We start from the raw sequence: 12,765 nt of genomic DNA, 5'->3' as shown, positions 1-12,765 counted from the left end.
GGCTACTGGGAGGGGGAGCACTAAGTGTCGTCCTATTGTGACGTGAAGAGATGTCAACCACCACCAAAGGCCCCTCTTGCAAGAGTTTGTGATGAGAATCATATGGTTCATTGGCAATTTCTGGTAAGACCATTGAGTGAACAGGAGCCATTGAAGAATTCGCATATGCATCCTTGTGAGTGGAATGGCTAGAATTGCTGCCACCATCAAACCTAGTACCTTCAAGACCTCTGCAGTTGTAGCTCTGTTCTTCAACACCAATGAGTTACGTGTTGGCGAAGAAGTGATATCCTTTCGAATGGAAGATGCAGAGTGGTGGTTGAGGTATCTAACTCTGCTCCTATAAAGACAGTATACTGCGATGGTGACAAGGCAGACTTATCGAAGTTGATCGTAATGCCTAAGGGGTGGCAGAGTGTCAGAGTAGATTGTGATGCCTGAATCAATTGAAGCCTGGTTGTGGTGGTAAGGAGCCAATCATCTAGATACGGAAACACCTGGAATCCTAGATGCCTCAGTTGAGCCGTGACCACTGCCATGCCCTTGGTGAACACTCTGGGGGCTGTAGTGATACCAAAGGGCAGGGCTCAAAACTGGTAGTGATTGGCTCCCAGCTGGAAATGCAGGTGATCTCTGGAGTGTCTGTCCATCTTTATGTGGTAGTACGCGTCCTTGAGATCGATGGAGCACATCCAATCTCCTTTCCCTAGAAAGGGAAGAATAGCCTGAAGCATGACCATTCGGAACTTTTCTTTTTTTACAAATTGATTGAGTCTGCTGAAGTCCAAGATAGGTCTCCAGTCCCCTGTTTTCTTTGGAACCAAAAAGAATCTTGAGTAAGTTCTGAATCCTGTTTGGTCTGCTGGGACTGGCTGGATGACTCTTTTTTCTAGCACCTTGCGGACCTCTATAGTTGCTTGTTCCCTGAGACTGGGTGGAACATCCGGGATTCTATTGACAGGAGTGAGAGGGGAAGAGAACGGTATGAAATACCCTCTGGAAATGATGCTTTGTACCCAGATATCAGATATTATGCTTAGCCAGGCTTCTGGGTACAAAGATAAGCGACCCCTGATTGCCTCCAGAGCCGGACAGCCATGTCTCCTTTTAGGAGCACTGGTAGGGCTGACCAAAGAACCGGCCTCTGTCACCATGCTGTTGTGGACCCCCCTGCCATGTGGGTGGTGTCTTCCATTATAACCCCCTCCTCTACCTCTAGAGGGGGTTTTGCCACGTGTGTCCTGAAAGGCTCCCTGTGCTTTTTGGAACTACATCTTTCCGCCCTTAGGGCCCTTGGGATAGGGCCGAGTAGGGGTAGAAAAATGGACTCCAATGGCAAATAGAGTCTTGCCTTCCTGCTCACATCTGGTTAGAGTTTCCTTTACCTGGGGCCCAAACAGGGATGAGCCATCAAATGGGGTGTTGATAAAGGAAGATTTGAAAGGCTCCGCAAAGGAACAGAGATGCATCCAGGTTTGTCTACGCAGAGCAATGCCTGAACTAGCGGCTCTACTCAAACCATCAGCTGCATAAGATATGAGATGCATGGACAAGTTCACAATCGAGTTTAGGGTAGCGAGCTGGGTGTTAACTTTGTCGGCAACCCCTGCAGCTACCGTACCTTGGAGAGTATCTCCTAGCTCTTTCAGGAGATCTCTTTGTAGTCTTGTAAAATGGGTTAAATAGCTCAGTGATCGAAGGGAAAAAGTCGTTGAACTAAACATACATTTCCCATATCTGTCCATGATCCTGGAATCTCTGTTAGGAGGATGGATAGATGAGGACGTCTCAGACATTTCCTTTTTGGTGGCTGCCACCACCACCATGGCATCAACAGGCACTCCCTTAGTCAAAAAAGCTTTGTCCACTGGGGCAAAGATTAACTTATTTGGCTTTTGAGGGACAGGTTCCATGGCCTACGGAGACTCCCACGCCTTATGAGAGATCAGCTCCATGAACTCATCATAGGGCGGAGACACCCAAGAGGTGGAAGGTTGAGAACTGAAAGCCTTCAAGAGCACTGACTCGTCTTCAGTAGGGCCTTTGGACTGCCAACTACACCTCTGATTAAGGATCTCTAATATCTCTGCAAAGGAGATATCCTCAAAGGGGATCAAGGGGACCCTTCTGACTCATCCAAGTCAGTGTCAGATGTCAAAGACTCCTGTGGGGAGTCCAAGTGCCTCCTCTTGCACAGTCTCTTCCTGGGTACCTCCTCAGTGGGGGCCACTGGGGAGGTCTCAGAAAAGCAGGGGGTGCACTGTGGGGCTACTTGAGGCTCAGGGTCTCTACGCTTGGGTTGACTGGTAGAAGCAGGAGCGGACACAGGCACTTGAGGGGAGGAAGAAGCCAGACCTGATGCTGATGATGTCTTTGGAGACAGGACTCTCCTCATGGCATCGAATACGCCATAGCTCCGACGAGAAGGGGTAGAAGGATCCGAAGTGACCGTCCGATCCTCCCACACTGAGGCCATGGGCTACGAGCCCGAGGTAGGAGCTGAGCTTGTCCAAGCTGAAGCCCTGAGAGGAAGAGTCAGCACCGACAAATCGGTACAACTATCCTCTCCAGACCCGACAGGAGAGTGTTGGCTCTTAGAGTCCCCGGATGGCACTGAGGATGTCAGAGTAGATGGAATCGATAACACCGGAGAAGGTCTCAGCTCCAGAGGCTCAACAACCAACAGGTCGGGTTCCTCCAGCTCTGAAAGCCCAGTACGGCTTGGAGGAGGAGCAGTCAAGTCCGGGTTAATGGTCTTCGGGTTCCGACGAAGGCATCGCTGTCAGCAACAATTTGGCAAGGCCTGGTGCCTGTAAAAGCTTCTGCACCAACTGGTCCATATCTAGATCTGAGAGGCTGACAGAAGACTTCGAGGAGTGCACCGAGGGTGCTGATTGGAGCAGAGGAGATGAGGGAATCTCAGAAACTGACTCCAAAGCTGTGAGCTGGCTCTGAACTGAAGGAAAGCTCGGTTTTGAGGGCAGTGGAACCGATGACCCTACACCCTCCATTTTTTTTAGCATTTTTTGATAACTTGGAGTCATCTGAAGACTTGGATGACTTAGAGGATTTATTAGCACCATCCTGGTCACCCAGTGCTTCTGAGAAGGGGTGCTGAAGTAAACCTCTATCCATCAATTTCCTCCTCCTCTCTAAAAGTACCCTGGAAGAGAAGGAGTGACAGATGCTACAAGAGTCTTGGAGGTGTAATGCCCCCAGACAGTAAACACACTGAACATGCTTGTCAGTGACTAACATTTTTTGTCCACAATCTGGGCATTTTTTGAAGCCAGATTTAGGATGTAGCTTCTCTTTCTCATCAGACATCTCTTTTTAAATTTAGACAAATTTAAACAATGGAAAAACACACTCAAGAAACTATCTAAATAACTACTGACTAAGAAATTGGTTAAATACAAGGCCAACTACTAAGCCAACTCTATAGAAAAAAACCAAGCCAAAACAGGGCACTTAACTAAATCTAAATCTAAGTCTAAATCTATATAGAAATATATATATATATATATATATATATATATATATATATATATATATATATATATATATATATATATATATATATATATATATATATATATATATATACATATATATATATAAACTATCCCAACAAGAAAGTCAAGAAAAAGTTTTTAAAACTTGCAAATGGATGAATCTATCCAATAAAATTGGTCAGAGCTATCTGGAACACCGAGATCTGTGCTGCGGCAAACTAGATCTGAGGTAATTCCAGCAGTACATCATGGGATAAGAGGCTTGGTCTCGAGCTACTGGCAAACCTTGAGCTTTGCTAATGGCCGTGTTGGAGCCAAACCCATCAGTGAGCATAAACAGCGAGATTTAACAACTTCACATCATCCATTATAAACTTAACTCCACTCTGATCTGTGCAGCTAAAAATATGACACACTGTGACAACTAACCCATGATTCATTTACCTCTAATGAAACATATCTGATTCCCAGCTTCTTCTAAACTCCATAAAATCCAAGCTCATCCTATTTACTCCAAAACAAATCTCTACTCAGACATTTTTCTTCACTCTAACCTCCACAAGCAATTTAAAAACTGAATTAGTAACCCACAATAAACTACTAGGTGTTATCACCTGATGACAGCTTTTAATCTGACTACCAAGTAAAAGCTGTAATAGATAATGCTAGAAATTATTGGCTTCAACAATTGGCTAAGCTTCTGGTGTCATTCTAAAGGGATCCAGTATCTGTCTGCCTGGGATGACATGGTTGACAGACCACGATGCTTTGCCAGAGATGGCCTGCACCTGTCAGTCCTGCGATTCCAGATACTGGCTAAGGTTCTTGCAGCCCCTATAGTGCCTTTTTTAGGCAAGGTTCAAATGACAAATTCACCACCATAACAGGAACAGGCAAGCAAAAACTGAGGGTGATACTACTCAAAGCTAGAAGTCTAAATCTCAAAATGCACTCACTCAAGGCACTCCTTAAAATGGAGAACATCGATATCTGTGCAGTGACTAAGACCTGGTTCAAGGCTCCAGAGAGCACCCCTGAACTACCAGATTTAGACTCATACCACACTTTTCAGCCATGTAACCTGGACCGGAACACCAAAGGTGGAGTTGTGTCCGTATTCATTAAGGATATCCACACCTCCAGGCTAGTTGCTCAGCATAATGCAGCCGAGGTTATCCAAGTGCAACTAACTCTGGGCAAAACTGCAATCCAAATTGTAGCTTGCTACAGATCCCCCACCGTGCCGCAGGATTCCCACTCCTCTTTTGCTGATGTACTGGAAAATATTAGGGTTCAACTAAACACCCTAATAATGGGCAATTTCAACTACCCCATCATTAACTGGGAAAACTACTCATGTACCAACTCCTTTGCTCAACGCTTCCTGGAATTCATAAACTCCAGTGCCCTGGATAAACCTATCTACACTCCCACCAGGGGCAACAATATCCTAGATCTAGTCATTATCAACATGATTGACCGGTGTTCCACACCTGAAGTCAACACCTCATTGGTCCGATCCGACCATAAGCTAATTATCCTAGATATCCACATCCTGCCCCCACCCCCCATTAAGGAAACCACAGTAAAAAATTTCTCCAAAGCCAACTTCATGCTTCTTAAGACAGAAGTGGTGAACTTCATGATGCCCATGCGAATGGACAATACAGTTACGACTACTGAATCCTAAACAATTGCACTTTATAAGCACTTAAACGAGTGTCTGGATCGTGCTATCCCAAACAGAACCAAGATGCTAACCTCCAAAAAAAGGAAGCCAATCTTTTGGTAACCTGCCATAAACAAACTGTACAACAGAAGGAAGAAACTGTTGCAAAAGAGAGTAAAATCCCATGAGTGGAGGAGCTCCCTGATCAGCCTCAGTAAGAAGCTGCGATCCCTGATAAAATCCTCCAAATCTAGTTATGAAAACAAAATCGCCACTGATTCTAAAGACAACCACAAAGCATTCTATAGCTATGTCAAGAATTTCAATGGCAACACTCAGATCTGCTCTGAGTTACAGCACAATAGCACTAAATATACAGACCCAACTGATATTGCCAACATCCTGGCAGATAGGTTCAGTGCTAACTTTACTCCCCTCTCACCCCCTAAAGAGCCCATCTCTATACCAGAATAATGCAAAGTTCCTGTAATCACGGCTGCACAGGTAAAAACCACAATCTCTAAAGCCAAGAACACAGCATCCATGGGACAAGACAACATCCCAGGCTGCATTCTACATGAACTACAGAACGAACTGGCACCCCACCTAAGTACCATGTTCAATCATATCCTCACCTCAGGCTTTGTACCTGCTGAATGGCACACAGCGATGGTTATCCCACTCCACAAGGGGGGAGCCACCATGGACCCCGGGAACTATCGCCCCATTAGCCTGATGAGCCTGGTCTGCAAGGCCATGGAACGCATCATCATGGAACTTATAAAGACATTGGTAATCTCCAAACTCTGAATGTCCCAACAGTTGAATAAAGAAACCTCCAACACATCTTATAACAAAGCACTGGTTTTGCTAACATCAGTAGAAGGTGATAAAATATGATTATACAAAAATGTGAAATGCAATAATGTTTTATACTGATGTTATTTTCAGTACACCTGAGCCTTTAGAAATATTCCTGATGACATATTATTCCCTCTTACCTTTAGATTTGTAACATATGTATCCTCTTTCTACTTCGCAGGTTTCATCCTTCCAGTATCCTGTTGATAGCATCTTTCCATTGCTTATTAATGTGCAATCATGTTTCTATGAAAGAAAGACAAGATAATTTCTATTAAGTAATTATTTTAATAAAGGGCAAGCACAAAACACAGACAGAGATTAACGTAGTTTAGTACACTCTTTTCATTCCATTCTTTTTTTTTTTTTTTGGCTGTGACTCTGAGGTGGATCATTTCATAGGAGCTGTACCCACTCTGAATAAATATAGAACTAACTAAAAAAAAAAAAAAGCCACCGTGGTGGAACTGCAACATCAATAGGCTGTAAAACAAAAAGAAGAAAATCATAGCAAAAATTAGGAGGTGTAGCACAAAACAGGATAAAAAGACTGTTGTCAAACTAAACAAATAACTCAAGATATAAATAAAGTCTACCAAAACCATATTTGAGGTAAAATTGGCCTCACAGGCCAAGGACAACAACAAGGCATTGTTTAGGTATGTCTGCCACCTCAAAGGTAATACACAAGTGTGTGCAGAGCTCATTGTTATTGGAGCCACCCATAATGAGCCTGATCCAAATGGAGAGATGAAAAATCAGCAAAGGGAGAATATTGCTGGAACTGAATTCATCCTTATGTCTTGGTGAGTACCTTCATGAGGTGCACCTGTTTCTCACAAAATCTCACCAAGATGACACTGATATATAGACTGTATTTTATATAGCATATATCATGGACAGAAGTAGGCTAAAAATAAAGAAAAGAGCTGGGTGCACAAGTCCCAGGGTAAAAAAGTTCCAAAGCCTGGTAGGTGCACTGGTATCAGGACTGGAAGATGACAGTGTAGAATCCTCAAGACACAGAAACATTCTTACAATGGGACTAGGCCGGGCCCAGGGGGAGGATGCCCTCCCTGTTGTAGAAGGAAGCAGCAGTCTACAAAAATCACAAAAACTGATAGACCAAAAAAGAGCCATACAGATGCTAGAGTGGACTATTTAGGACAAGAAAGAAATTATGTACTGCTACTGCAGTGGTGGTGCTGCGGTAGCATTGTCGCCTCATAGCAAGACATTGTCTCATTCGATTCTCAGCTAGAGCATCTTCTGTGTGGAGGCATACGTGAATGGGGTGTGCCTTTGTTGAAGGTTGTGCATCAGGGCTGGTAACCCGGTACGTAAAAATCCACTGCCAATCATTAGCGGACCAGAGTTCCGCTGTGGCGACCCCTAACTGGGAAAAGCCGAAAGACACAAACAAACAAACTATTATGCAAGAAGCCCAGAATTTCCAGACAAAAGATTAAGAGAAAAATTAGAGGAAAGAAAAATTCTTCCACAAGAAAAACTGTCAGAAGCTTCAAATATAAATTTGTGTTCATTAATACAAGAGATCCAAGAAAAAACACTATATAGACCAAGAAACATTGTGACATTTGGAAAAAGAAGTGTCTGTTTAAGTGCAAAATTTAAAATACAAAATTTAGAGACTTTTGAAGTGTATAAAAAAGAAATATGGACATGGGAAAGAAAGAGAGATCTGATATGGTACAATATTTATACAAAGGAGAAAGACAAAATAATCAACACAAAAAGGGCAGCCCCAAAGATATCTGAAGAAAAATATAGGCAAATGCACCCAGATATGGAAAACGTCATCATAAAAAACTTAGATCACAAAGAGGGAATGTAGAACAGAAGATTAGTCAAGTAGAAGTTAAAAAATAGAATCTTAAATTATGGAATATTTGCAAAGTGAAGGATTCAGTGAAGAAAATCTAACAGGTCATATCACACCATGATGGAATAAACAGTCCCCAAAGTAAGAAAAACAAGAGAAGACATCTGAAGAAGAAATATGGACACGGGAAAGAAAAAGAGATTTAATATGGTACAATATTTATGCAAAGGAAAAAGCAAAACAAATTAATGTAAAAAGAGCAGCACCAAAAATATTTCAAGAGAAATACAATAAAAGACATCCAGATATGGACAATTTCACAATATAAAAAAAAAGAAAACAAAGAGAAAAAGTAGAAAACAGGTTTAGTAATGGAGAAGTTAAAGAAATAGAAACTGAGGTTATGGATTACCTGCAAAGTAGAAGATTTAGTGCAGAAACTTTATTTCAGATAACAACACAACAGAATAGAGCAATGGGCACCCAATTTAAGGAGAAACAGTGGAGCAGGAAGCATCTAATCAGTTGACATATGAAGATTATTTGGAGCCTCCTACAGGAAATCAGTATAAAGATTCAGTTGTAGCTATACAGTAAGGGAAAGAGCAGGAAACTGTGGCAACTCTGACACAGTCAATATCGGGCACTGATAGGGCAGTGAGTTCCCATATGAATGAGCAATGGATGACAAAGGGTGAAACTGTAGAGAATGTGGTACGGGAAGAAGTTCTGGAACTTTCTATAGAAGGATCGCAGGAAATGGTGACCAAACAATGTGCCCTCAGTTTAGAATTAAATGATCTAAGAGAAGAGTTGCTTGATTCAATAGAGATGGATAGGTGTACTAAGATCAAAGAAAGAAATGGACTGCAGAAGGTCAATAAAACCCAAAATGTTAAAAGGTTGATAAATGAGCACAGTAATTACGACTGCCTGTAGAGATTCATGTGATATAACAGAAGTAAATAGGATACATTACTCCGCAGCCAAATTAATAATAGGTAAAGTCCTACCATAAGAACACAAGGTAATAAGGGAAAGGCAGGGAAAAAACAAATGCCATCATGGAAGTTATCAAATAGAGAAAACTATAAAGCAATTAAGACAAGAAGTGTCACTGTTAGAAGATTATAGAAGAGGGAACAGATCTACAAAAATACTCAGAAAGATAGACATGATAAAAGCAATGCACAGTATTATAATGGATCAGGATTTATCATGCAGTGTCGCAAATAATAAATTAAAAATATCAGCACAGGCAGAAACACTTAGAAGATACACAGATAAATATAAAGGAAAAATACAAAATAACCAATTTATTCATGACCCAGAAAAGTTTTATAGACAATTGAGAAACAAGGTAAAAGGAATTGAAAGACCACCAGAAAAAGAAAAAAATAGATGCATTTTGGAGAAATATTTATGAAGATCCTGTGGAACATAACAAAGATGCTAAATGGATAGAAGAAGTAAAAGAAAGAATAAGAAGTTCAAATGTACATGATATGAAATGGAATGAAGTAAAGGCCAGAAAGACTGAAACATAGTTAAGAAAAGCCTCTAATAAGAAATCCCAGGCCGAGTTGCAGTACCTAACTTCTGGCTAAAAGTATTAACATCTTTGCATGAAGATTTATAAGAGTTATTTATATGCACATCCTGAACAGACACCAGCCCGGCTAACAACAGGAAAAATAATGTTCCTTCTTAAGAGTGAACCTGCAAGCTAATCTAAAAATTATACCCCGGGATTCATGAAGCTCGGCGCAAGGCCGGCATAAGGCTTGCGCCAGCAGTGCAGTGTATAATCGGCGTAGCAGCGCCACATGCATAGTAATGAGTGCGCGCCGCAACCACAAACACGTGCAGAGGGCACGTGCGCGAGCCCAAGTAGGATGCGCCCGTAGGCGTGGCCAAGCCGGCAGGGGATGAGCAACCTAAAGTGCTGACTGTCACAGGCCGCCTGCAATAGTAACCGCACCAGCCAGGGTCCGTGGATAATGAAACGTACGCAGAGTATGCAACATAGTACCCGTTCACACAAAACGGAGAACCAAACATTAACCCACGAAGTCCAAATTGTACCCATCCAAGGAACAAAGGATACGCGTACTACCGTGTCCGTCACGCAATGCACTGTCAGTGGGCATACCCAGTGAAGGTTTACCGCAGCATGTCAGCACGCCGCACCTACACACAAGTAGCCACATGGACATGGTCACCAGCAGTAGTGAGAGTACACAGCCGGGCAGCCGTGTCGATATAACAACCAGAAGGAAACCAGATACCCGAAACACAGACAAACATGTGCATAGCAACATGTACTACACCCAGCAACGTGCCCGTCGCATACACATAGGACGGCGTATGCCTAAGTGTAATATCCAGAAGCAGAACCCATGCATGCAAATGTAATACACAACAGCCCCGTCATAGCACGTAACCCGCACCCATGTACGACCGTGCACCCAACCCAGCTAGCAGCCTTGCGCAGCTGCACACCTACACACAATGGGTATACCTGAAATGTAGTAAGAAGTATTGTCCTAGGCAGTGCCATGCGGGCAAATATGTACCCCACATGTCAACATCCCACCTCAGGTACTGATATCCAAATGGCTGCATGTGAATGTGTCGGCAGAATGTGTACATCCCGCATGTGGTATGGACCTGTCAAAACCCCATAGGCGTGCACATGCCACGGTGCCCATAACTGTACACATCTGGACAAGACAGTATGTTCAGCCACCGTATTGATGATTAGCTATGCAGGCATGTCAAACACAACACATATGGCGGAACATCTGCCCACCAAGCAGGACGCCCCAACAGGGTGCCACATGCACAGAAGGTGAAGGTGGGACATCACACGTTGAGAATAGCGTTGCTGGATGGCCAAACACCCACGGCCAATGCAAAGGATGGAATAACATGTATATGCCTGGATGAATGGGTATGTCATAGCATGGGAATAGGCCAAGCTATCCAACATAATAGCCATGCGTACCAGATACAAACTGCCAGTAACACGCAGTAGTAATGCAGGAAGGCATACACAACTGTGGGAATAGCACAGGACATATGGCATGTGCCAAGTGTTGACGCATGACACAAATGTCCAGGATGGGGCTCCCTGCAAAGAGGAACATGTGCCAACCCCAGCCCCACAGATGTACCGGCAGTGGAAACACATCCCAAACACACACCAACACTACCGTCCATCCCACGATAGCAACGGAGGCTGGTCAAAGACCACCATGACGCGTGCACAAACAGGGACACGTGTAACCATTGCCCTAACAACCCCCCACAGGCCAACGAATAATAGTATGGACATATGCATGTAATGCTGTGAAGGATGTGTGGTAGTCCTCAGTATCACAGAGGTAGGTACACAGATACACTGTAATCAACCGTGACGTATGTGCACTGTACACAGCATACCTGCAGGTAATACATAGTTCAATCATGTGCCACAGAAATATACACATACGAATGAGGATAGGGGATAGACAAGTGTGAATGGGACAAACTATGAACATAGGTTCATAGGTCCATAGGTACATAGTAGGCTATCTGCCCAAGGGCAGCTATAACCCTAGCCCATAGTTATGTTGCCTTTGCCAACCCTCCAGTCCAAAGATAACAATGCCTATTATATTGCTGTACCTCTGTCAAGCAGTGACAATGAAGTAATCCCTGGGGTATATCTGCAATCTCCCATCCATTGGTCAAGATCCCCCTCGAACAAGGCCATCGAGGTGCTCTGCCTCACATGTACTGGGATGTTGTTCCACAGCATAGTGAGTGTCTGGGTGATGAATCTGTCCCTCCAACACATTCTATTAATGACCGTGTCAAGGTTCACGTCACCTGCCCCTGTTGTTCTGAGGGATGTAGATCCATTAGGTGAAGCATAGTCATCAAATATGGGTCGACATGGCCTTGTATGTCAGGCACAGGTCACCACTGAGCAAGTGGTATGTGACTGAATGGAGCAGGAGTCCTTTCAGTCGAGCAGCATAACACAAATTCCTGAGACCCTGCATCCGTTTGACGATGAACCTATGGGGCCTTCCCAGCTGCTGCAGGTGTCGGGTCAGATACCTTCCGAACGGGGCAATGTACTCAATCATAGGTCTAATGAGTGATGAGTACAAGGAGACGATGACCTCCCCTGATCGAGATGTGAATCCCTGCACGATCAGGTGGGCAATGTAGAAGGTCTACCTAACTACGTTAGCAACGTGTGTGTCGAACGAATGGTGACTGACAACCTGTGTCCCCAGATCCCTGGTAACTCCCTCTGTGCTCAGTGGATTGCCACCTATATGGCAGCTAGGGGTAACCTTGTTCTTCCTGAAGGGTATGACTATGCATTTCCTGACAATTAGCTGTAGGCCATGTCCCTGGCACCAGATATCCATATCTGTGAGGCCCTTCTGAAGGATATCTGTGTCAGATGTCCATCCCACTATGGCACCCAGTTCGCAGTCATCTGCAAACATTGTCAGCCATAACCCCCCTGTGTTTGCTTGTACTTTGGAAATGTAGATGCAGAAAAAGAGTGGACCCAGGACTGAGCCCCGTGGGACACCGCCTGTGACCGGCTGTGAGTCTGACATGGTGCCAGCAACTATGACCGTGTGGGTTCTGTCACCTAGCCAGTTTGCAACCCATCCTGCGATGTACGGGTTCACATCCAAGCCGATGGGTTTATCAATGATACCTGAGGGGGGTATTGTGTTGAAGGCCTTTGCCAGGTCGAGGTAGGCTGTATGGACTGCCTGACCCTCATCAATGGCCTCGGTGACTGTTCCTAAAATGGCAACCAAGTTTTAAACGCATGATCTGCCTTTGACCAAGCCAAACTGGGT

The 12,765-nt window shown here is 43.9% G+C and overlaps 1 protein-coding gene across 1 annotated transcript in view; it reads right to left on the bottom strand.

The window, feature by feature from the left end:
- The window catches only part of LOC122796778 (macrophage mannose receptor 1-like), a 2,090,270-nt gene that overhangs the window by 452,554 nt on the left and 1,624,951 nt on the right, over positions 1–12,765 (bottom strand). Inside the window, exon 23 of the mRNA XM_044065506.1 lies at positions 6,186–6,291. Within this exon, the coding sequence (XP_043921441.1) occupies positions 6,186–6,291 (106 nt within the window). The remainder of the gene's footprint in view (positions 1–6,185; positions 6,292–12,765) is intronic.

The sequence above is a fragment of the Protopterus annectens genome, chromosome 3.part0 (assembly GCF_019279795.1).
Source record: "Protopterus annectens isolate FY-2018-M chromosome 3.part0, PAN1.0, whole genome shotgun sequence".
Lineage (NCBI taxonomy): Eukaryota > Metazoa > Chordata > Ceratodontiformes > Protopteridae > Protopterus > Protopterus annectens.
The sequence above is the reverse complement of the archived record's forward strand: the minus strand, read 5'-3'. Positions and strand labels throughout refer to the sequence as shown.